Below are 26,008 nucleotides of genomic sequence, written 5' to 3'. Positions count from 1 at the left end.
TGCTGCAGATGTTATAAATGACTGGCTAGTTTCCTAGTCTTATGAACTCTGCAGAGATGGAAGGTAAGATCAGTGCTTTTTAATCTTAAGTCTATATTTAACCAGTTTGGTATTTCTGGTATGGGTATCGATGCATTCCTTAGCTGAGCCCAAGGAGATGAGGAGACAGAGTAGAGCATTAGGAGCTGGTGTCTCTACTTACTTCTTCCAGCATACCTGAAATACATATATTTTGAGAAGTGGGAAAAAGGAGCTTTCCTCCCTCATGTAGCATTACACTGCAGTAAAAGACTGAAAGGAATAAGCAGCTGTCAATCCCTGTGAAGAATTTCCCCAGGCTGCAAATACAAATAGCCTGGCTCACGATGAGAATTTCACCAGTTCTTCCAAATTTTATCTTTATTTCCTGTTCTAAACTGTTAAAATATTGACTAAATGGCTTTATATATATACATAATTACTACCTTTTGGTTATGTAATTCCTTCCTGGGAAGTCACTCTGCTACTGTATATATACTCTCTCTATATAAAGTCTGGAGGACCAGTGCTAGATTTGCCTCCTCATCAGTAACAAGACTGAGAAGGAGCAGAGAGGGCAGGCTGACCATGAATTTATGGAGTCTCCTTCACACCAGCCACCTGCAACGGACCCTCCCAATCTCTGTACAGTGGGACACTGCCCTCTTCCAACACACTTTCGTGACAACCCTTGTCACTGAAGGTTGAACTGCATTTGGCTATCTCCTTGGCAATTACTCAGTGCAATTCATTAAATGTCCTACATCACAGGTTCAGCCTTGTGTCCCACCAAGACCTGCAGCTGCTGTCTTTGCAAGTCAGAGTCCCAACTACAAACCTGATCAGAGGGGTTCTATATTTTATTCCTGGATCCTGAAAGATATATTCCAACCAAACAGGGCCTGTCAATCTCTTCTGATGGTTCAGGGAAGCTCTGCCCATTCATTTATGTGAACTGAGAATTTTTATATTTTTGTTTTTCTCTAGGTATAAAACTGATAGTAACTCTGCTAGGAGTAATCATCACCCTCTGCTTAGTTGGGCCGTTGGACTCCTCATTAAATCGTAAGTTTGCTTTTCCTCCTGCTGATATTGTACTTGAAAGGGTGTGATGTTTTATGGGCCATTTGAGTCAAAACTCAGTCAGTCAGATTTCCTAGTTAGTCATAGTTCCAATATAAATTTGAAATACCCTGCAGATTTGCCCACTGACAATGAAATCAATGCCTAAGAAGTTTGTCTATGTTGGGTCTTCCAAGGGCGTGAGTATCATTTCATGACAGTAAAACTGGTCACAGACCATATATATTTGGCTTCTTCCATGTTATATCTTAAGTGAATGTCCCTCCTTAAAGGGAAGAATAACTTCAAAAAGAAGGGTGAAAATTAACTTTCTAAAGACCTCCCAAAGCCAACAGAGTCAAGTCTGACATGGATAATAAGCTATCACTTTATGGTCACTTACTGTCCTATAACTTTCATGACCTCAGTGATGGGGCGAACCAGGTGAACAGGAGGAACAGATAAATCTGTCAAAGTAGTGCTAAAAACTTAGTGAGAATTGCAAGCAAAGTGAGTCAATGTGCCCCAGCACCCAGAGATAGAGTAGGATGTGTAGCTCCTGCCGTGCACTACAAAGTATCCTCAATTTCTGCCTTTTTTTTTTTTTTTTGAGTAGAGCACTTAGAAGTGCTATCAGACTCATCTCTCCTGAGCAGCATAAATGAAGCCAGGCAGCTGGTGGATGCAGCGTACTTAAATGCCCGAAAATGGTGAGTCTTTTTTTTTTTTTTTTTTTTGCACAACAGCTTCACCATTTTAAGGCAATAAGAGAAAATATATTTGTTCCGCTCTCCAGTGTGTGTCTATTAAGGAGACAGCTTTATCTAAGGACTCTCCCTGTTATAGCTGAAGAGGTCCTTTTCCTCAGTTTGGCTGGATCTGGTGTCTAGTGGTATGAGCATGCTGAATACATGCTGAGTCCTCTCCTGGCTGCTGAAGTTCTGCCTCTCTCCAGAAGAACCACAGTCATCAGAGTGGTGCAAAGGAGCAGCCTTGCACAAAAAGTTTCAGTGTCACCAAATTTAAAGGGAGTCAAAAACCAGGAATTGGTTTATACCATTTGTATTGTCCCCAAAAGCCAGTTCCAGGCAGCAGGCTGTTTTGGGGACGAGTCTCTCTCTCTACAAAAGGTCCCTGGGGCCAGGAACAGAAGCAGCATATCCAAGACTGTTTCTGTTCACAGAATATATATTGGGACATCCTAAATGTGAAGTTTTATCCAGTGACTGAATAACTCAATTTTCCACAGATTTTTTTCTAGCTTTTCATATAGTCTAACAGGACTCGTTGTGACAAGGATGTAAAGCAAACTTGAAAGGGATTACAATGACTTGTTTTCCAAAATTTACCTAAGATAGAGATATGCAAACCTGATGAGCAGTCAGTTTGCCGTAAGTGAGCAGAGCCTTCCCAGGGACCTGGCAGTGCTGTCATGTCTAAATACACCAGCCCTGCAGGACAGAAGAGGTCACTTCATGGGACTCTTTCCTGTTTAGCTTAAAGCAAAAACTAGAGGAAAAAGTTGCCAGCCCCATGGATTTCCTGAAGCACTTAAAGGAGCCTGTAGGAAGAACCAGATCTGCAGTCCGTGCTGCCGACTATTTGGAAACTACCTTGAAACTCCTCAAAGAAAAGCTGCAGCTGCCTGGTAAGGGGAGATTCAATGTTACAGGTAATGTGGTTTAGTCCAAAATATCTTGCCAACAGCAGAAAAGCTATCATAGTAGGCACATCAGAGAGCAGCTCTGCCATGATCCAAAAGCCCTTCCCCACAGAGGCACAGCTGGTTCTGTTTGACTTTATGGTCCTGGGTGAGTAGACCCTGTAAGCAGTGGAAAGATAAAGTGTGTTCAGAGGCAGACCCAGACCACCTGGTGTTTTAATCATCTGTTTGGCACTGCCTGTTTCAACTCATATCTTTGATTAAAAAAAAAAAAAAAAAAAGCCTAGGGTGAATGGGGTAGTAACAATGTTGCTAAGAATAAGTGGAATAAATCTGGGACAAACCATGCTGAGTGTCAGGAGACTCTAGCCTCCGAGGACAGAAGCTCATCTACGTGCTCATGATTTTGTTCCTAGTCAAATGTAAAACTTTGCTGGTGATGATGGTCCACAAATCTCCTGGAAAGTTGTTCCATGCCATCCCAGCTTTCCTTGCCCAGAGATGACAAAAGGTTTTAGGGATCAAATTAACGATGGAAATGCAGCAGAAATTCCACAGTCCTGAATCAGCTCACAGCTAGTGTGCCTCTAGTCAACCCAGCCCTGCCTGTGCTAGAAAATATAAAGGACATACAGATGAGCAATTTCTCATCTATTCTGCCTGAATGTTTCTGAGATATCAACCAAACTGGGCTCTTCAAATCATTCCAGTGTTCCTGACCCCAATGGATTAATTCCTAGGACAATTAAAACAATTGTCATGTGACCTTGCTGATGTTGGAGGTACATTGTGTCACAGCTGAGGAGCTTGCACCAGCCACCTGGGCTCTTTGGGCTGAGCACAGCTGCTGGAGCACAGGCTGCAATGCCAGGTAATTGGCAGCTGCAACATGCCCACCATCAAGCTGATGCTGACAATTTGCTGGTGCAAAGGAGTTCTTCTTTAAGACAACTTCACTAGTGCTGAGCCCTGCGGTGTCATCCCTTCCTGCTAAACCTCATAGCCTTACCACTATTCTCATAGTGTCTCACATCTCCTCTTCATTTTTTTTTTGTAGTTACTAGACTCAGTTACTTAGTAAGAGCAGAGTAATTCTGGATGAGCTAATGGTCCTTGGCACAGAGAGAGACAGACAGGCACAAGTTATTCTGGGGAAACCAGTTACTGCACATCAGCTGGTGCACAGCAACTTTTTGCGTATGCGTTCTTAAGCCAATAAATGCCATGTGATAAATATCTGTAACAGAACAGAGATAAGTGGAGACCTACATTTGGTCAGATGAATCATGAGCTGAACTTCAACGTAACTACCCCTAGGTAACTTCAGGAAAGCTGTCAAATCTAGACACCAAAAGTCAGTGCATGAACCTCCATTTGTGATTCATTATCAGAGAAAATTCATTGAGCTTGTTAAAGCCATTGTACAAGTTTAAATCCCTGAGGAAAAGTGTTATCTGGTGGGATTTAGTTGCTGACACTTTCAGCATAGACCCACTGTTTCCCATGCCAAGATTCTCATGTTGCTGAGAGATGAAGTAGGCAGATATTGATGACAGAATGTATTCCACAAGAAGAGTGCATTTTCTGCCAGTTTAAATCAGAGGAAGTTTAAAATAACATTTGATGTTGGTGCAGTGGATGCTGACCTTACTAGGGATACAGAAATTTCAAGCATTAACTTAGAATACCAAGAAGATACAATAAGAGTGAATGTCATTTTGCATGGTTTCTTTTACAGACCTCCTAGACAGAAAACAGAAGGAGATGATTTCCAGAGAAACTGGCTGTGACTATCAGATTCATTCTATTAAATGCCCAGAAGATGACAGTTATCGGACCATTACTGGAGAGTGTAACAACAGGTAGGATTTGTATGTGGGCAAGGATTTTCCAGTTTATGCATTGACTCAGGTTAGATGTCTTAAAGTCATTTGTGTACCTTTCAACAGGGCAAGAAGAGTGAAATGTATTTTTTTTTTTTAGTGGTGCCTGTATCAGGTGTTTCATTTCTACTTATACCTGGCAGGAAAAAGATATCATGTCTTGAAAACTTTGCATATAAGTCCACTGCTCTCCATACGTTGCTTTGGCTGAAGGAAAGGAATTCTTGGGGTGGGGGAAGGTCAAAAGTTGGGGAAAGAATATGTGGGGACTATGGAATCCTACCCCCCTCTCTGCTTGAGGCCCCAGAAAACCGCCCCTTCCTCCTTTGTAATACTAGTAGTATTAACTTTCCCAGCCTTAGGGAGACTCCAAGTTTTGAACCTGATGAGTGTTGATTATAAAAATTTTTAACTTCAGATTTCTTGGACATAGTACCTAAACAATATTTTTAAAAACATAGGTCCATCGGTCCTGTGAATATAAATAATCCTTGTTTGTTATACTCCACTAAGAATTACGGCACATATGATTAATTTTGGTGCCTGGTTTGTATAAACATATCTTTATAACTCTCAGCATATCTCTGGCTACCCAAGTACACACTCTTGTGATGCGTAAGAATGGGAAGCAAATAAGACTTTGGTTCTTGGCTTTTTAGCTCTGCATAGCATAATCCCTTAAGCTGAAAAAAATGAGTTTTTCACTTTTCTGGGCATTGTCACTTCCTGGTTTAAACCTAGGATCATACTCTGGTTTGTTTCTCCTTGATAGTGTTTTGTTTGTTTGTTTTTGTTGGGTTGGGTTTTTTGATGAGCAGATGGCAAAATTTCTAGCCTGATACTTGGAAAGCAAAGCATACTGTCCTGTTCTGCCACAGATTTGCTGCCTGATGTGCTAACTCCAGACCCCAAATGTGATTGCACATCACGGCTCTATATCACCTGTGCAGGGAGCTCACACTCAGTGCTGGCATTATGGTTAATCTGTACTTTTGGTCAGTCCCCAGAGCCTTCAGCACCCAAAGAGCAGCTATGCCCATGCTGATTTTTAGGCTCAGAGTAGGGTTGTCTTCAGGCTTCCTAATCCAGTGAGATTACACGATACTCAGTAACAAAGGCACTCTGTGTTATATAAACACTTTAAAATGGATCTTGCTCAGCTTGAGATGCACACCATGAGATAGTGCTTGAATACTTTGCAAAAATTTCCTGTAAGGACAATAATAGCAATCAAAATGAGCAGTGGTGGTAATGGGCTCTGTACTGATTTATTTATTTTGTAATTGCTTCAGCTATGGTGTGGCATTTGTTCTAGGGCATGCTCTTATTTCACAGCACATTGGTGTGAATTCTGGGTATACTACCCCTTTTTCAGTATAGACAGGTATTACCCTGTGTTTATTGAGTTAAAAGCTTATACACAGACAGTTGATGTGCATAAGCTGATATTCAGTAACTGTCTTCCTCAAAATAGCCTGTTTTACTGTGTCCCTAGAGTCACAGATCATTAGCTCAACCAGTATTATTGTTCTGAACAAGTTTTACTGAGGTTATTGATAACATATTTATAGAATAGTGTAGAAATATATAACCTACCTCCTTTCAAGATTGCCTAGTTAACTGAAGTTAACCTTGAGTTTATTGACTGAGTGATTTCAAAGGATGTTTGGGGAAAAAATGTGATGTTTCATAGTTGCCTACAAGGAATTTGCTTTTAGTGCTTCAAGTCACAACCAGGACTAACTTTCTTATTGTGCCAAGTCAGCTGAGGAAACCTGTCTTCAAAACTGGTAGGCACATAGATACGTTTAAGAATGCTCTCATTGCAACTATTCATTTGTACTGCAAATAGGGCCAATGATGTATTGGACTATAGTAGGAGGAACATGATGTGCAGATAGAGGGTCCAGTTTTGGATACTCCATAATTCATGAGGGATGCAAATAAACTAGTGAGGATTTAACAGCAGACTTCCAGGAATATCAGGGGCCTGGAGCACGTGGCCTCTGAGAAGGGGTGAAGGGAGCTAAACTTCTGTAGTTTGGCTAGGAGGAGGCCAAAGGCAGATCTAGTATCTGCATCAGCTGTTAGAAGTGTAGCTACTAAGCAATGGAGTCAAATTCTTCTAATCAATGTGGGAAAATATGCTTACCATAACTGCAGATTGCACTTTGAGCTGTTCATGCTGGACAAGGGGAAAACTTTCTGAAGGTGCAGCCTTGGGACTGGTCTCCACTGAGGTGAGGGACCTTCGTCCTTTGGTGGAGGATCTTCATCCTTTGAGGCTTCCAAACTTCAACTGGACAAAGCATGGCCACCCTGATAATTGGTGATGGCCTTACTGTGAGACTGTGATTTTGTGTGACCAAGGTGCTACAGAGATATAAATTCCAAATAAAATTAATGTCACGAGGAATCTTTTCTTATTTTTTTAAAGTTTATTTAGATAAACTTTAATAAATAAACTTAAAAAAATAAGAAGATTCCTCGTGACATTATATTAATTTTATTTGGAATTTATAATAATAATAATCCACAGTCATAATCTTGGTATTGTTTACTTCTCAGTGTTTTCTGGCTATCGCCTTTGTTACTGGAACAATCAGACATGGATTAAAGGTCTGCAAAGCATTTGTCTACAAGCCTGAAACAAATTATTTATGAAATAATACCAGTGTTTGCATTTCTTCTTGTGATGTTCCAGAAAGCATTCTCATTTGGGGGCCTCCAACCATGCATTTGCTCGCTGGCTCCCAGCAGCATATGAAGATGGAGTGTCTGTTCCCAGAGGAGTAAGTGAAGGAAAGCTTTACAATGGATTTCCACTCCCACTGGTGAGAACAGTTACTCTTGTCTGAGTAATAGTAGCAGACACTGCCCTCACGATGTCCATCAGAAGTGAAACAATGACAACACCTAGAGTGTAAATTAGCTGCTAAATCAGGTGCTAATTTAGAGCTTGTTTTCTGAAACTAAGTTGTGGCATGGGCTCAAGTGTTTGTCAGAGACAGAGATGAGAAAAAATGATGTAAGTAGTTCACTAAGCAAAGCACTGACAACACCAAGATATTTTCAGAAGTGTGTATTCTCAGGTTTGATGCAGACAGCACCAGGGTGGGCTCAGATACAACAGGGTTTTTATACATGCAAGGAGACTTGGCTGTTCCTAAGCCATCTTCTTGACTTTACGGGTACGTGCACATACCTCAGATTGAGCCTGCCATGAAGTGAGGCTTGGCTGAGTGACTGTGGAGTTAAGATGGTGCTGCAAAATGGCTGGAGGCTATAATCACATCAATTTTAGTCCAACCGAGACATGACATGGGGCTGTTCAAAGCCATAATTAACTCTTATGAACATACCTGAGATCATCTTAGCCATGTTCTCACAGTAGGTGTTATGCTGAGAGGTAAATTCACCTTGGAACAGATAGTCCAAACACCTTAATTTTGATTTTCTGCAGGTTCGAAAAGTGTCCAATGAAATTGCTCGAACAGGCAATGAGAACATTACTCAGGATCAAGAGCTCTCTCTTTTCTTCATGCACTGGGGCCAGTGGGTCAATCACGATATAGACTTAGCCCCTTCCAGTGGTGCAGGAGCAAACCCGGATCTTCACTGTGAGACTGACTGTACCTTCAAGTCCCCTTGCTTCCCAATCAAGGTACCATGAATTTTGTTCCATCCCACACCACCTTAATAATAAATAAAACCACACAACTTTCTCTGAGGCATTGCTTACGTTTGTTTGCTTTAGTTCCCCCCCGATGACCCACGGGTGCTGAGATCAAATTCCTGTATGCCGTTCATCCAGTCAGCTTCAGTGTGCAATCCCAGGACATTTACCCGCGAGCAGATCAATGCTGTCAGCTCATTCATTGATGCCAGCATGGTGTACGGCAGCGACGACTCTGTGGCAAAGAGTCTTAGAAATCAGACCAACCAGATGGGTTTGTTGGCTGTGAACCAGAACTTTACTGATGCAGGGTTGGAATTATTGCCCTTTGAGAACAAAACCAAAAGCGTTTGTGTACTCACAAACAAGAGTATGAACATCCCCTGTTTTAAAGCAGGTAAGGTGCATCCGTGGAGTAATTTTCTGCTGGGAGTGACAATGATATCTTAATGGTCCATAAAGCCAAAAAGGCTCATTATGGTCAATTGTCTCATGTCTCTATATTTGTATGAGGCGCTGCAAGACTCGAATTTATAAGGTGAAAGACAGAGACCACTCATAAATTTAGAGAGAGTAATAACAAAACAATTATTGTTTAATTAAATACGAAAGTGATTTTGTTTTCATTTCCAGAAAGAGTTACAGCAAATCACCCCCCCCCTTTCAAAAGTTTTTTCAAAGGTAGGAGATTTTTTTTCAATAGAATAAATACCAGAGTTTAAAACTTCCCAGTGATTTTTTTCCCTCCTATCTAGAATTCACCAGTTTTCAATTCAATAAATACTAAAAATTAAAAGCTCTTAAATTCTGTTAATAACTTCTTGGTACCACATTCTAAATTTTTAATATTTAAGAATATCCCAACATATATCTGAAGACAAGTCTAGAAATATCAGTCTGAATTTTAAACAAGACAATGACTCAAAAGGTAATGATTTAAAATGGGAACTAGTCCAGAATAAGTACAATATTAAAAAAAAAAATACTAGAAATGTGAAGCTTCCAAAGGTAATGGTAAGAATATAGTGTGTACCCATTACATAATATTGTCACTTTCCTTCCACACGAGAAGAGTCCCTTGCTGAATGAGGAGAGACTCGGTGCTTCTTCCGTCAGCTGCCTGAGGGACTTTGCCATGTCTCCTCAGTTTTCTCTCCAGCATCTCTGCTGAAAGTACATTCACAGGCCTCTCGGAGGTGTTCATAACTTGAGTGAACTGAGATAGATTTTCAAAACCAAACAGTCACAGCGATACAAAGGAAGATAGTTAAAAGCCTTTAGGTACAAGAGGAACACAGATGTTAGATTTTCACAAAATGATATGTTTACAGCTGCTTCATGAACAAGTGCAATTTAGCTTAAATTGCCCAAAGCCCCCTCTCCAAGGTTTTTGGATAAATGATCTGGATTTTCTGTGACTGAAACAAATATCTGGCATGAGTGCTAGGAAGTGTAACCACAAGCATTACTGTCAGTAGCACTATTGGTTGCTGCTTGTCTGTCCTAACATCAAAATCTGCTGTTGAAATAAAAAGCAGCTTACAAACTTCCTAAAGTATTTTCATTTATAGGTGACAAACGGGTAACTGAAAACCTGGGACTTTCTGCTCTGCACACTGTCTTTCTCCGAGAGCACAATCGCCTGGTTACAAAGCTGGGGAAGTTAAATCCTCACTGGGATGGAGAAAAGCTTTACCAAGAGAGTCGAAAGATCGTAGTTGCCATGACCCAGGTACCAACCACTACTCACTGTTTATCACTTGCATGCTTAGAAATTGATTTTATTCCTGTCAAAGGAGGAAAGATAATGCTTTGCATAACTCATGGAGATATTTGTGGGAGTTGAAAACTCATGAATAAGCACAGTCCACCTGAGACAGCATGCATGTCCAGAGGTTTTTTGAAACCCACATGTACTTTCTTTAGCAGATATGAAGATGTTCAATTCAGCTGTTCTCTTTGTCACCTTGTGTAGTAACAACAGGTTGGAAATCATTGAAAATCCTCCTTCCCTTTCTCTAATGCAAATAACATTGCTGCCTTTTTTTTAAAAAATCAATTATTTTACCTCAGCATCTCCTGCCAGACTCATATTATTGCTACAGCTTTTTTTTTTTTTTTTTCTTCCATGAATATCTTACAATGCCTCTGCCACTGGTCTGAGATTCTATGTTCACTGAGATTCTATGTTCTCTTTGACATTGATGGCATTTCTGCTACAGCTGCTGACCACTTGTTCTGCTTTTATACCTTTTTCAGATAATAACATACAGGGATTATCTTCCACTTGTGCTTGCAGAGGAGACTAACAGGTGGATACCCTTGTACAGGGGTTACAATGAGACTGTGGATCCTACGGTATCAAATGTTTTCTCCCTGGCTTTCCGATTTGGTCATACCTCAGTACAGCCTTTTGTATCCCGTTTAGATGACAGTTTTCAGCCTATGGGTTCACTTTCCCACGTCCCTCTTCATTTGACATTTTGTGCTTCTTGGAGAATTATAACAGAAGGTAAGAACATAGGGCAGCTAGCAGTCCTGATCTGGTCCTTAAGTAGGCACTCAGGTGGAGGTACACTGGTTAGACACACAAGCCGAGGCTCCAAAAACTGCTTTAGCTCCATTTACTTAATTGTTAACACAAATTACAGTGCCATTGAGCTTGAAAGTTGCTCATGACATGTCTACCCAAGGGGCTGAAGACAAATGAGTGGTCTGCTAGATGTGGGACATCAGAACAGTCCTGCAGAACTGTCTCCAAACACAACACGAGAACATTGGACCTGTACTGTACCCAGGGGAAGGAGCTTTGCCCAAAATTACATGCTGTAATACTCCAATTACTGAATGTTATTGAGCACCCGGTACACCATTGCATTCATATTCTGAACGTGCCAGTAAATAACCAGAATATGTAACAGATCAAATCTGCATCTCAGGTGGCCGTCCGCCTCTCATCTCCGTGAGACCTGACAGTGCGAGCGAGCACTGTGCCTTCACTCAAATACCATAATTGCTCATGCTGTTCTGGGGGGCACAAGATTCACAGTGCCAAAGATCAGTCAACCAAAATTTAGGCCAGACTAAGCAAGTTTTTTTATAACCCCCTGTAATTGGTAGGCATTGCCAGAGGGTGACACATCAATCCAACTGACCTAAGACAGGGTAATTGCTTTCTAGTGGTCTCTTTATGACTCTAAAGAGAATTATGGGATCCATCTCTTATACAGCTGATGTCTGCAGGCATGAATCTTTCCAAGGAAGACAAATGTCTCCTCCAAAATGAATTATCTCACTAATTATGGAAAATATACCAAAATATATGCATGCAGCCAGTTTTACTGTGTTTTTTATAATTCTGTCTTAATGACTATGGAAAAGACATAGACAAACAGACATGAATTGATTTTATTTTTTTCATTTAATGTTCCAGTAAATATTTCTCAATTGATAGCTAATTCTAAACAAAGTAAATTGCAAAACAAAACTTTGGATGGAACCCCATACATCAGTGTGTGCTGGGGACTGACTGCCTAAGGAGCAGGTCTGCAGAAGGGGACCTGGGGGTCCTGGTGGGCAACAAGTGCATTTAAGGTTGCAGAAAGGAAGGCTTAGGGACAGGAAGGGGTAGGGAATCTGGTTGCTAAAGGGGGGCCTTATCAGCTGGCCTTTGCGGATATGTACATAGGCACTAGCATATGCTGAGATGGAATTGTGGAGGTAGGTGAACTCCACGCCGCTCAGAGTAGAAAAAGCATCTGATGCAGCACTGTTTCAGCTGCATAGAAGGGCCCATCAAAGCTGGAACTTGGTAAAAAGAGAAGTCCTTTCCTGATTTGCAATGAATGCAGGTGGCGTTGACCCTCTGATACGAGGCATGGTTGTTGATCATGCAAAACTAATGAAACAGAATCAAATGCTTGTTGAGGAGCTCCAGAACCACCTTTTTGAACAGACTGCTGTAATGGGTCTGGATCTAGCAGCCCTGAACTTGCAACGGGGAAGAGACCATGGCCTTCCAGGTAAGGAGACACAAGTCCACAGGTCCTGTGAATAAAATTCCTTTTTCTTTGTTGTTTATAGCAGCTTCATGAATGTACCAAGCTTTTTCCAAACCAATGAGAAAAAAAAAAAAACAGTACTTTGATTTGAGGTGGAAGAATAGATAGACAGACTCAGGGAAGAAGAGGTCTATATTATACAGATCTTTCTCTGAGGAATTAAGAAGAGGAAAAAGGGCCTGGAGGGCAAAGATGATAGTTGGAATAATGTATTAAAGAGTGGAAGAAGCAGTGGTGTGTTGCCAAGAAAGCGTGTGGGGTACAGAAGGTACAGACCCAAGTGACAAAGTTCAGTTTTCATCTAAGCTGGACAGACCATCGGTTCTTTGCCCATCAAGACTTGTTTTATGTCTTCAGACAATCCACGACTCTGAGCAGAAGTGGTTTACACCCATGGGGATGATTGCCCCCAGGTGCTGCGGAGGAATTGGTGTTATTGGGATAAGCACAACAAAATGTTGCTCTTTCCTACGATTTTGATCCTAGACATTTTGCCTCCCAAAACTGCAAGAACTGGTGCATTCACCCTCAGCACCAGGTAGCTCTAAGTGACAGGATGGGCTGAACCGGTAGTCATGTGTAAAGAAAACACAAAATGTTAGTCTGTGCATATAAAAACAACTTTTGAAAACATGGCATTTGTTGTGACTGTCTCTACCTAGATAAGAATGTCTTCCAAATCCTTTAATGCCATGTGAAGAAGCAGACGTTGCTCATGACCTCAGGGGTCTGTTTAGCTCCTGAGCATAAGCAGATAGTGGGGAGACATGGGTCCTGACCAGCTTCTGCTTTTGCAGGTTACAATGCCTGGAGGCACTTCTGTGGGCTCTCCCAGCCTCAAAGTGTAGAGGAACTCTCTGAGGTGCTAGGCAACTCCAAATTGGCCAAGAAGTTCATGGACTTGTATGGGACACCAGACAATATTGACCTCTGGATTGGGGCAATTGCAGAGCCCTTCATTCCCCAGGGTAGAGTCGGGCCCCTCCTGGCCTGCATCATTGGCACCCAGTTCAGGAACCTGCGTGACGGAGACAGGTAGGTAGCTCTCCCATGGCATTTATTATGGGGGAAAATGGTTACGTTTTATGTCTTGCACTGATCCAACCCATCTCTAACACATCACTGAGTGCTCCCAGCAGGACTCACACCTTGATTTTAGCCCTAGTTGTCAAAGGGTTCTTTCTTACAGCCCAGCCATACAGACCCATGTGTCTGAGGAGCACCAGCTCCAGGCCATGGGTGATCTGCAGCAGGCTCTGCCTGAGGTGACATTTGCTCTCAAGGTACGGAAGGGAGGATCAGTCACTGTGTCCCAGCAGCCTGGTGATGCTGTGTAATGGCAGATGAGTGTGGCAGAAGTCACACCTGGAGACACCTCTTTCCAAAGTGTTGTGCTTATGGCCTGATGAATCGAGGTGGATCTGAGTCAGGATTCACCTTGGCCAGATTTCCATTTTGGGAAGTAAACAGCATCAAGTACCTTGAAGGAAACTATAAGCTGCTTCTGGAAATATCGTTGCAGATTCTGGTGGGAGAAACCAGGAGTTTTCACTCTGCAGCAGTTACATGCACTGAAAAAAGTTTCGCTGTCAAAGGTGATCTGTGACAATACTCATATCAAAAAGTTACCCCGGAACATGTTCCAAGCCAGCACTTATCCTGAGAACTTTGTTGACTGCCATGAGATTGACATGCTCAATCTCTCAGCCTGGAAAGATGAACCTGAGAGTGGCAGGAAAGGTACTCAGGGGACTTCCCTTGTCTCTCAAAAATACTAAATCTGATCTACAATGTCAGACTCTCTTGCACCTAAAGAAATAAAAGAATTAAGGTCATCATAGTGATCCTGCCCCCAGAATACAGTATGTCCATCCATTCAGCCCCACTCAGACACAACAGGAAGCAGACAAGTTGTTAGCCTACTCTCCTCATAATCCACTCCTTAGCAGCCTAATTCTTCCTCTTCAACTCGATGGAATATCCCTGACAGTCCAATCTGTTTTGGCCCCTGTGAATGTGTCCTTCTCTAGGAAACATTCCAAGTTGGATAATTTATTCCAAGACATCTGGAGTCTTTCTTCATAGGAAAGGTGTCTATGAAGAAATCAATCAGAATTATCCAAACTGCTTCAAACTCTTGCTCTGCTGATCTAAGCCCCTGCTTTTCTCTTGCCTTCCCCAAAGAATTACAGTATTTTAAGTTACACTGTCAAAACAACTCCAGGTATATGGCCTGACACAACAGTAATTTAACACACACAGTCAGTGATTATGATGTGCCACATCCTGAAAGACAGTAAAACAATGTCTTCATAAAAAAGACAAGGAACTAGCTGTGTCCTCCTACTGATATATATATTTTTTTTTGGCACAAGCTCTCCCAGTTGGAAATGATGTAGAGAGAGCAAAGACTTGCAGAAGACAGAGCAGAATGTACTGCATCAAGTTTTTCCTTCTAGCAACCCATGTATAGATTATCACAATATATTGGGATCACCTAGTTTGTTCTTTGCAAGGCACAGAGAGTAAAACATCTCCTGTGCTGAGTTTGATTAACTGTGTTTGGAATAGACACTGGCATTTAAGAAAGACATTTGATGTAAGGGCTGAACAGTGGTGACTCCACCCCGTTCTTCAGGAGCCAAATTCAGCTGCTGCTTCCCTTCTCTGTGAACAATAGAAGCTTCCTCAATTGTTTTATTAACTTTACCTTATGGTCAGTGAAATTTGCTGAGCCACTTCCTCTGGTCTTTTTATCACCACCCTGGGAGGAAGCTGAGCTGTTTGCATAATGCAGCAACAGTGAAATCCCAGGGTATTAAAAAACAACAGCTAAGAGTTAAACCTTGTCAAGTGCCATGCAATTGCCCCCAAAAACACAAGTTCAAACAGCTTCCTGGTGCTAGGTCACTGAAGGTACCTTTTGACAAGACATCACAGTGTCTCAAGGAAAAAGGATACACAGGTGAATCAGGCTTTCTGGCCCAATATTCAGTTACTCATTGAACAATGACTAATTTAAGCTATCGAGTCAAATAAAAATGTGGAGAGGAATACTGTGTCCAGCAAAGACTTTCTGCTGTTCAGTAGCCTTTTCTGCTTCATTTACAGCTTCTAATCTTGCTCTTCCAACCAGTACTGGAAACTTTTTCTGATGGCACTAAGCTATTTTGGGAAACTACTGCCTATATGTCATGTTCAACCAACTGCTGTTGATTGAGCATCTGGCATGTGTTTCCCCAGAGAGGAGCTCAAGACTGAGACCACTGTTTTATTTGCTGTACTGCATTTTTTTTTCATTCATTTGTAAAAGCTTCCTGTAATGAAATTCTTCAGGTAAGGTAGTGACATTTTATCACCTATTGCCTTAAAAATTTTCAGAGGTTTACAAAACTCAGTTAGGTGCTGTTTGTTTTATGACTGTTTAAAAGCTCAATCAAAGAAGAAATTTTCTGCTTCCCATCCTGAAGGGGAGGCAAATCTGGAAGCCAAGGTGCTTGCATAAACAGGTTGCAAACATTGTCCTTATTTATGATTTCTTAATAGTAGTGGTAATTTAGCCTTCTAAATCAAATTCCTTACCCTTTGTATCTGCTCAGAATCTAGCAAGTGCATGTAACATGTAATCTTTATCCCAATGTTACTTATCTCCTTGTTTTGCTCGAGTGTAACATGGGTGGGGGGGGAAGGGCTGTTTCTAGTTAGCAGTGAGATTTCACTCTCTGAAGACGCTGGAGAATGGCAGCTGCATCTTGAAGCCTAGAGACAACTTTTACTTAAACTCCATTGTGAAGATGTGTTTGTCTGTGCTGGGCATTAATAAAATACATTAAATGCACTCATCTGCATTTGGCATCCATTCTGGTACGTCAAACATCTGTCCCAAAACATTCTTTGACTATGGTTCATAGCTAAACTTATCAGCACAAAAAAAAACGAAACCTGTAAATTGACTGGTATGTAAACCACAAACATTAGGGCTAAAAATTAATCACCTGGCTGAAATGATCACTCCCAAGACTGTATTAAATCAGTAAACACCAAACATGCAAAAATTAAGTTTCTATTTCTCCTTGGCACAACCAGGAGGGAAAGAGGGGAATGGGAGCAAGAAGGCAGCAGTTTAAGGTGGAGTCATGCCTGAAGCTTCTGGGTGGAGCTGGTACCTCTCTGGTGAGGACTAATGAAGGAGATGCTTGTAAATTTCCATGGCTACAGCAGCTGCATGCAGGCTTCGCCTTGTGGATGTGCAGGCATTTGTGTCTCAGCCCAGAGTGCCCCACGCTGCCCACTGATAGCTGCCAGGCGTGTGATTGAGCATGTGGACCATGCTGCTTCATGAGCCCCCATCATGCTGGGAGCAGGGTAAGGCAGTAACGCCCTTGGGCAGAGGAGGCCAAGATGCCAGGCAAGCCAAATAAATGCAGTCCTGCCAGAGGTGGCTGTTCCCCATGAGGTCCCCAGGACCCACCTGGCCAGGTTTCTCAGGCAGCATAGACCAGATCCAGGTCTCTGACAACAACGAAACCCCAGACACTTCTCAGGTTCTTGCTCATAGGACTCCTTGGGGGTCTTGGGGAGCTGCGTCTCTTCCAAGCCATGGCTACCAGGCTGGCCCATATACAAACACAACACACTTTTACTTTTTCAGTCACAAACAGATGATGGTAAAAATGAAGTTCAGTGCCTGAAACTCAAGCTTTTTTTTTTTTTTTGAATTTGATATTTTATGTCTACTGGTGCTCTGTTCTCCGTAACCTGCCACAGAAATTGTGTTGAGGAGATGGAGAAGACAGGGAAAAGTAGGAAGTATTCAGAAAATTCATTCTGGGAACAGCTGAAGCTTCCAGAGTGTACTTGGATTGAAAAATATGTAAGTTGTATTAAAAAATCACGAGATTATCATGTTATGGCAAGGGGTGTCAAGCAATACCTTTCTGCGGTTTCCTCTGAGTCCCCTGGGCGCATTCACTTCACACTTTCAAGATCTGCCCATCTACTGAATGCAAATTCTTACTTTGCTTAAAAGGAAGGCTGAGGAAAAAAATCAGTCAATCAATCAATCAAACAAACAAACAAAAAAAACCAGAAACCACTGACCCCTGCAGATACACATAAGGAATGCGTTGGTCTTTAATTCCCCTATAATAAACTGCCTTGGCTTCCACCTCTTGTGGCAGAGGTAACTCCCAAGTCCTCCCCATGGTAGGAGACAGTGCTTTCTCCTGAGTGTTCTTGCCAGGGGATCGTGGTAACCTTCTAACCCCAAGACACCCTGGCAGGATGGCCATAGGTTCAGGGATAAATGCCTACACCTTGTTGGTTTTGAACAGGAAAAGGTAATCATAAGCACACAGAGATGATCACAGGAAAGGTCTAGCTCTGTCTGGGGTCCAGCCAGAGAGAAGTTCTCAGGGTTATGATTACGAAGAATTGTCCTGTTATCCATTATGTGTCTGTCCACAGAGCTGAGGCAGCACAGTTCTCTGAACGGAACACAACAACCATTTCACTACTTCCATGTAAAATTTTTTCTTCCTCTGTGGATATTTGGCCTGTCTCTGGTGTATCAGGGTTGCAGTCATGGTTGTTTCTGTTTCCAGACCTTTTTGTGGTTGCTGCATCACTAATGGGAAGCCCCATTCGTCATTCCTGATATCCACTGGTAGGTGGTGATCATGGAATCACGGACCTGCTCGGTGAGCTTGGGAACATCTTCTGGGCCTAGACCAAGAGTCTCGACTTCTGGCAGGATCTGGATGGTGATTTTCCCTGGAAGAGTAAGACAGAAGAGTCAGAGGGGAATGAAATACGTGAGTGGTATGGGAGAGCAAGAGAAGCTGTAGCAGAGGGATTGGTGCAAATCAAGGAACAGGATGGAAATTAAGGGAAATGTGTTCTTTCACACCAAAACAGCTGTGTAGCAACCTAGTCATATCCCAGATGCACAGAGCAAAAACCCAAACCAGATTTTTCCCATGCAGAGAGACCATCAGACACGGACACTCATTTATATCCAATACAATAAAACATGTGGAATAAGATTTCACAGTGGGAAGAGGTCACCCACGGCAAGTCCTGGCCCTAGACCTCAGAGTCTGTCTGGATCTGGGTAAAGAGAATGAGAGGTCTGTAATACAACACATCCAAACTGGACATGCTCTGACCTATGTATACTGAATTCAGCAGTCTTTCTTTACCAAAACGCACTTAGTTATGAGAGGAACCATGCCCAGAAAAACCTGGTTTTCCAAGATATGTCTCAGGAAGTACCTTAGCAATGGACTGGTGTAAACAGGAAGGATATACAGGGGAATTATCATGATGCTTTTCTGTTCTTGCACCCAGTGGCCCTTGTTCTGGGTAGTGGAGACAAGACACTGCCTGCACAGACAATCACCTAAAGATCTGGGGAGTGTCCGTATTACTTTTAACTTTTTTTTTTTTCATGCCTTTACATGCATGCTAGGAAATAGGATCCAGGAATGTTGCTGGCAGAGCCATGCAAGGAAAATGAAACAAAAGCACAGAGAATAGCTTCCCAAAAGAAGAGGGCATGATCCTTGCCTGCACATATACCCACAAAACACATTAAATGCAAAGCTAGGCCTTGTATCTCAGGAGTCTACTACGCTTCTCTTGGTGTTGCAGAAAAAGCTGAATGATGACAAGGCGGTGCTAGAAGTGCTGCTGCTGGGGTATAACAGACTTCCAGCAAGCATCCCACTTGCTCCATGCATGATAGACAGCTTCAATGTGCAGACACCGGACACCAGCTGGGCCTTCCAGAAGCCCATCAGCATGGCCAGAGTCACTGGGGACATGGAGAACTGTCCTGGCCTTGTGATCAGCCTGCTCAACATGCAGAAATCTTGGGCATGTGCAGCACATCTTCAGAATCAGCCCTGGCAAAACTTCCAGATGGGAAAAGCAGAGAGGTACAGGAAAAGCAATCTGTGGTGCTTTCTTCAGATGTGAAAGTCCTTCCTATTCAACAGCAATTTGGAAATGATTGACCCTGAAGAGTGCTTAGAGGTCATAAAAAATCCCAGCTAACCACAAACTCCCAGGTTTTGGGGAGGTTATTATAAAGGTAAATGTACATACAACTGCAAATAGTCTTTCCTGAAATGTTCAAGGAGGTTGTGGAATCTCCTTTCTTGGAGTTATACCAAACTTGGCTGGACAAGGCACAGAACAAACTCATCTATCTTTGGAGCTGGTCTTGAGTGAAGTAAAAGGTTCATCTAACAAAGAGGTCCCTCCCCACTGCATTTTTCTCTTATTTCCCATGGAAGTGCTTTATCTTGATTGCCCAGCTAAGCAGGGATGTCATGGAGAGGGAGTGCAAGGAGCAGGCTAGCAGAGCAGGGAAGACATCTGAAATCTCTGCTTGTGCTCCTATCTTAACTCCCACGTGGGGGAATGCTTCCACTACTGAAAAGCTCTTGTGTGTGGCCAATAGAAAGAGAATAAACCCAGTAGTTGAAAGCTGAATAGAAACAGATAATTCAGTGTTTACCTCTCTCTTCCAGATGTCTGCCTTCAAGGGAATGACTACCTCAAAGTACAAATGATGACAGGAGTGAGAATTTCAGCTGCAAATCCTCCCCTTAGGAAAGAGCAGGGCCTGAGACCAGCCTGGGGGAGGGTAGGAAGTGCCAGAAGCCCATTTTGGGTGGGTGCCAGGGAGGAACAGGCTAGGCTGTTTTTCTCTGCAGGAACTTGAAAGATTTTTTCCACATTTTCCTTTTGAAACCTAGACCCATTTTTTTGACCCATCAAAAAGATGAAGACTCATCTTTTTTTCCCTGTGACATTTTATAACGGTGACAAGCAGAAATTTTGTCATCATAAATGTATGAAACATGTATGAAAGAACAGGGTAAATGAGAGGAGATAGGAGTCTGCATAACTTTTGCTGAGAACTGTGTTTGCTTTTGCTCCCCAGCTTACAGCAGTGGAGCCAGGGCAGGATCTGCCCTAGGACTCTGCTGCTTCTCCAGGTTCCCTCACTGGACAAACTCTGAGAAAGCAAACAGCAGAGGCAAGTATTTCCTGAAGTATTCCACTCCCTCTCCTCCTGAAAAGAAAGAAACTGCCTTTGTCCAGCTGCAATCCCCACATTGCATGTGGTTCTCTGCCCACCCACCTCATGGCTCCCTCCAAGGACTGAGCTCGCACAAGCAGCCAGTCTGCTTTTTGCCCCAAGTAATCCTCACCTGGTGTGAATCTCTTCTCTTTCTGGCTGTAGAAGTCGCTGTAGGACGAGATCACCACAGGAATAATGGGGACCTGGAGAGGAAGCAGTCTACGGTAAGTGAAACTACAAATTTCTCTGTTCCTCACCCAAAAGGGAAATGGTGTTTTCAGATGAACCATGTACTTTGCTGATAACTATCCCAGTTAGCTTCATAGTAGACACTAAAAGGGATATTTCAATCATTTAACCATATTACCCAATGTCTGCACTGTTGGTTTTTATTTTTTCTTCTCTTTATTTAGGCCAACAGTGCCTGGATTGCCAAATAGAGGCCTGTTCAGCAGGAACTCTCCAGTGCTGGTCCAGTGCTTTTGTCAAGGTTCCCCCACTTTTTTCCCAGGCGGAGTCACTAAGATTTTCTACCTGTCCCAGAAATGTCTCCCTCCTGTGCCACCTGCAGGCTCCTGCTGGGCTCCTGGATGGGTGCTCAATCCAAACGGAAGTCAGGGAGCAGGAGCCTTGTAGTCCTGCTTGTTTGTGGACCATGGTAGGCAAACTACATCCCAAGGGGCAGGAAGAAGGTGGCTCTCACCTGGGCTTTCACAGCCAGCTGGAAGGCCCCACGTTTGAAGGGCAACATGGAGCCATTATGATTGCGAGTTCCCTCAGGGAAGATCAAGACGCGGAACTGCAGGAGGGAGAAGACATTGAGAAGGAGGGATCTCGAGTTGCTATTCAAAACCACTGCACAGGCATACTGTCCTGGGACTGATCTGTCTGCTCCTGGCCATGCAGAGACATGCACTTCCTCCACTTCAAGCACTTTCTGGACACAGAATATAGTTAACCCACCAGAGGAGCTCTTACTTTGTTTTGTTCTGTGCCTAGTCCAGAGACCAAGATCACCTTCCAGGCACATCAAGGTTCACATTTTCCAGTGGCTCAAAATGCCTCCTGCTCCCCACCAAAGGGTCTTCCCCACTCACGTTGTCTTTGTGCATGGAGTGTGCCACCTCTGTCAAGGTAGTGATAGACTCTTCCCTCTTCTTGCGGTCAATGAAAATGAGTCCCGCAAGCCAGCATGCTAGGCCAAAAGTGCCCATGTATAGTATTTCCTTCTTTGCAATGGCCACACAGCGACTTGGCAGAATCTCCATCATCACTGGAAGGGAAGAACAAGGACAGAACAAGTGTTCTTCTACACTGACGTTCCCTCCAGCCTCTGGGCTACAGCCCTCTGCTCTGGGAAATGCCATACCTACAGCTTCTGCAGCTCCCACCCAACTTCACAGGGTCATAAATATGTTGGAAAAGGGATTCAGAGGGTCTCCAGACCAACCACCCACTTAGAGCAGGACTATTGAATTAGATCAGCTGATGTTCTCATCCCAATTCTGTTGCAAAGGATGAAGCTGCTTTAGCTTGAAAATGACTGTTGTGCTCTAATGCCCTGGAACACACCCTGCCTTGGGCCTAGCTGGGATGGACTGTGTAGCAGCCACTCCTGCCATTCTGCATGTGGTATTAGGGATTTCATAACTACCATCCCTTCAAGAGCAGTGGAGCCAGGAGCAGAAGACAGGATCAGGTTCTCCACATACCCATAATGTCAAGGGAGGTCTGGTGATTCAACACTAGTACAAAAGGCTTCTTGGTCCTGAGGTTCTCCTTGCCCTTCACCACTATCTTGATACCAAAGATGTATTTGAGTGGCAGAAATGACATGCTGAGAAACCTGGAAAAGGGAAGCAGACGTGAGATAAAGAGAAGCTAAAATTGAGTAAAGGGGCCAAAAAAACAATCTTCCATGCTAGCCCATCTTACAGACTGCTCCTGGAGAGTAGCCTGCTTCTCCACAGTCCAAGATTTGATCCATTATTGTCTGTCTTGGAGAAGAACTACTAGTATGGCTCTTCAACTCTCATTAGAGAAGACAAATACACCTGGTAGGTTTTCTTCAGGACAGTTTAGACCAATGGCCCAGCAACTCCAGCTACAGAAATTCCACGGATCAGCCAAATATCAGCTAATCATAGAATCATAGAAACACAAGGTTGGAAAGGACCTACAAGATCATCTAGTTCAACCGTCCTCCTATCACCAATACTACCCACCAAGCTACTAAATCATATCTCTTAGCACCTTGTCCAGGCACTTCTTGAACACCACAAGGGATGGTGACTCCACCACCTCCCTGGGCAGGCCGTTCCAGTGCCTGACCACTCCTTGAGAGAAAAGGTTTTTCCTGAGACCTAATCTAAATCTCCCCAGGTGCAACTTGTGGCCATTTCCTCGAGTCCTATCATTAGTTATCTGAGAGAAGAGGCTGACCCCCTCCACATCATAACCTCCCTTCAGGAAGTTGTAGAGAGCAATGAGGTCTCCCCTGAGCCTCCTCTTCTCCAGACTAAACAATCCCAGCTGCCTCAGCTGTTCCTCATAAGACGTGCTCCAGACCCCTCACCAGTTTTGTTGCCCTTCCCTGGACATGCTTCAGGGCCTTGATGTCTTTCTTGTAGTGAGGGGCTCAAAACTGAACACAGTACTGGAGGTGCGGCCTCACCAAAGCTGAGTACAGGGAGATGATCACCTCCCTGCTCCTGCTGGCTACAGACTATTTCTAATACAAACCAGGATGCCATTGGCCTTCTTGGCCACCTGGGCACACTGCTGGCTCCTGTTCAGCCGACCATCAATCAACACTCCCAGGTCCCTTTCCTCTTCACAGTCTTCTAGCCATTCTGCCCAAGCCTATAGCGTTGCATGGGGTTGTTGTGGCCAAAGCGCAGGACCTGGCACTTGGCCTTGTTAAACCTCATCCCATTCGCCTCAGCCCAGCAGCCCAGCATATCCAGATCCCTCTGAAGGGCCACCCTACCCTCAGGCAGATCGACACTACCTCCCGGCTTGGTGTCATCTGTAGACTTACTGAGGGTACGCTCAATCCCCTCATCTAGGTCATCAATAAAGATATTAAAGAAGATAGGCCCCAGTACCAATCCCTGGGGGACACCACTTGTAATGGGATGCCAGCTGGACTTAACTCCATTAACCACAACCTGGAGGGACACAGCCCTCCAGCCAGTTCTTTACCCAGAGAAGAGTATACCTGTCCAGGCCACGGGCAGCCAGTTTCCCCAGGAGAATACTGTGGGAGACCGTATCAAAGGCTTTGCTGAAGTCTAAGCAGACTACATCAACAGCCCTTCCCTCATCTACCAGTCTGGTCACACAGTCATAGAAGGAGATGAGGTTGGACAAATACGACCTGCCTTTCGTGAACCTGTGCTGGCTGGGCCCGATCCCCTGGATGCCACGCAAGTGCCGTGTGATCTCACCCAAGATGACTTGCTCCTTAACTTTCCCTGGAACCGAGGTCAGGCTGACAGGTTTGTAGTTCCCTGTGTCCTTCTTATGGCCCTTCTTGTAGGTGGGAATCACATCGGCAAGCCTCCAGTCCTCTGAGACCTCTCCAGAGAACCAGGAATGCTGATAGACGGTGGAAAGCAGCTTGGCAATCACCTCTGCCAGCTCCCTCAGCACCCTAGGGTGGAGCTCATCTGGTCCCATGGACTTGTGACATTCCAGATGGAGGAGCAGGTCTCTATCTCTTCCTGGATCATGGGGGGGGGGGGGGAGGGGGGAATTCTCTACCTGAATCACAGGGGACGTCCAGCTCAGGGAGTAAAGTACCCTGAGGATAACTGACCCGACTATTAGAGACAGATGTAAAGAAGGCATTGAGAACCTCAGCCTTATCCTTCTCCTCAGTGATCACATTTCCAGCTGCCCAAATTCATAGTGCACCTGTTTGTACTCTACTCCCCTGTCCACATTGCTGGATCTTGAATATGGGCTGCAGTAAACATGCTGTGCATCTGACACTGCTATTGCCGAGATGGTGGGAAGAGAGATGATTTTGTCACTGGATCACAGACTACAATTTGCATAGACAATGGAAAAATAAAGATCAAAGTCAGGCACAAAAGTCAAGAAAAGTTCTTAAAAGGAAAAGCTGGGAACTTGCACTGCAACATACAGCACTTCTGAAGTAGTGAATCCCTTCTCTGTAGTACTTCTAGGGGTTAAAAAGTGCTAATGCTGCTGTGTAGCAGTTAGCTTCTAGCTCCCACTTACCCCATGCCCCAAGGAGCTGTCCATTAATGCATGCTGCTGCAAGTCACAGCTCACACAAATACACCCAGCTGCACAGCCCCGTGGCTCGTTGCAGAGGCAGAAATGGATGGGGAGACAGAATGGGCAGTGGGGGAAAGGCTCAGAGACTGACAGACCTGGGGGACTGACCTGTGATTTCAGTGATGGGGACATCAGTGACAACTCAGGTGCATGCCAGCAGTGCACCGTGGTAATGTGGGCACTGGCTGAGAATAAAGTTGAGGGGAGAAAAAGAGAAGTGTACCCTCAGAAGATTTCTCAACACAGCTTAGAAGGGGAATGACCACCCACAGGGAGGCAGGAAACACAGCTCTGAAGACCAGTTAGGAGTGGTTTACTGAAAAAAAGCAGGTTACTTTACCTGTGCATTATATTCGGTTTGTTGGTATTACATAGTTTGCCAAATTCATGTCACCTTTTACATCCTTTCCTTCCTCATCATTAACTATTCTTTCTATCAACTCAAGCAAAATCCCCAAAACTGCCTCCATTCTCTCAATTGCAAGACTATGTAACACCGCACATCAACATAAAACTAATTCCTCCCCACTGCAGCACAGTTCCCAGGACTCTCCAAAACAGAGTGAGAGTTGACTACATCAATGCCCAGAGCAGAAAGAAGCCACAGCCAACTTACTTCATGTTTTCACAGTTACGTCCACGAGGAATACTGGCGGTAATAACCAGAAGGCTTATGGTGAAGACCCACAGCTTATAGAAGCACATCTTGCAAAAGAATCTGAATGCAGGATTCATCTGGTAAAGAATTAGAAATGCAATGAGCAGAAAAGTAAACGGGTAGCGAAGAAGCAGTAGCTCCATCCTTTCAGCCCAGAGTTAACCAGAGGAGCGTTGCCCAGAACAGTAAATGAGTAACTAGCACCCAATGCTGCGGAGCAGAGTTTAGATTCCCTTGTTCAGCTACATGTGGGTGGTGCAGCACTGGAATGTGATTTGGGAGATCTTCAGCAAGGCTGAAGCTCGGAGCTCAAATAACCATGGAAAGCCGGTTTAGCAAGGGAGCTGCAGCAACACTGTGTGTAGGAGCTGGCTGGCAAGCAGAGGCAAACATGCAATAGCAAGGCTGTGTATGTGAATGATCTGGGGGGGGGGGGGGGTCTGGGCTGGTAGAGCAATGACTGTTTGGAGAGAGAGACACCCCTTCAGGGCAGGGGTCTTTAACACAAGCATTCATTTGTGTCAAGCTCTGCGCATAAGAACTTTAAGAAATCTTTAACAGGAGGGAGTGTGATATTTCGAACAGCA

General features: G+C 43.8%; 2 protein-coding genes across 4 annotated transcripts; one reads left to right on the top strand and one right to left on the bottom strand.

Annotated features, from left to right (window-relative positions):
• LOC308180771 (eosinophil peroxidase-like) lies at positions 1 to 14,702 on the top strand. Of its 3 annotated transcripts, none has more exons than XM_080562918.1 (14): positions 580 to 663; positions 790 to 922; positions 1,006 to 1,083; positions 1,697 to 1,790; positions 2,577 to 2,752; positions 4,482 to 4,605; positions 7,331 to 7,418; positions 8,090 to 8,290; positions 8,384 to 8,699; positions 9,874 to 10,034; positions 10,562 to 10,814; positions 12,154 to 12,324; positions 13,161 to 13,398; positions 13,886 to 14,702. In XM_080562918.1, the coding sequence occupies exons 1-14, from the start codon at positions 607 to 609 to the stop codon at positions 14,139 to 14,141; spliced, it is 2,346 nt and encodes a 781-aa protein (XP_080419044.1). In that variant the 5' UTR covers positions 580 to 606; the 3' UTR covers positions 14,142 to 14,702. The 3 variants fall into 3 exon arrangements, with proteins under 3 accessions (XP_080419045.1, XP_080419044.1, XP_080419043.1); XM_080562917.1 differs by having other exon boundaries at positions 7,331 to 7,460; XM_080562919.1 differs by lacking the exons at positions 580 to 663; positions 790 to 922 and adding an exon at positions 1 to 63 and having other exon boundaries at positions 7,331 to 7,460.
• A 1,069-nt stretch (positions 14,703 to 15,771) lies between these two features.
• LOC308180772 (1-acyl-sn-glycerol-3-phosphate acyltransferase alpha-like) lies at positions 15,772 to 25,711 on the bottom strand. The gene is made up of 6 exons (XM_080562920.1): positions 25,380 to 25,711; positions 22,168 to 22,301; positions 21,553 to 21,728; positions 21,159 to 21,254; positions 20,586 to 20,658; positions 15,772 to 18,135 (listed from the first exon to the last, which is right to left on the bottom strand). The coding sequence occupies exons 1-6, from the start codon at positions 25,562 to 25,564 to the stop codon at positions 17,990 to 17,992; spliced, it is 810 nt and encodes a 269-aa protein (XP_080419046.1). The 5' UTR covers positions 25,565 to 25,711; the 3' UTR covers positions 15,772 to 17,989.
• Between the last annotated feature and the right edge of the window lie 297 nt (positions 25,712 to 26,008).

Source organism: Anser brachyrhynchus (assembly GCF_964034855.1).
Source record: "Anser brachyrhynchus genome assembly, chromosome: 20".
Classification (NCBI taxonomy): domain Eukaryota; kingdom Metazoa; phylum Chordata; class Aves; order Anseriformes; family Anatidae; genus Anser; species Anser brachyrhynchus.
Note: the sequence above shows the minus strand (reverse complement) of the source record. Positions and strands in the feature narration are given on the sequence as shown.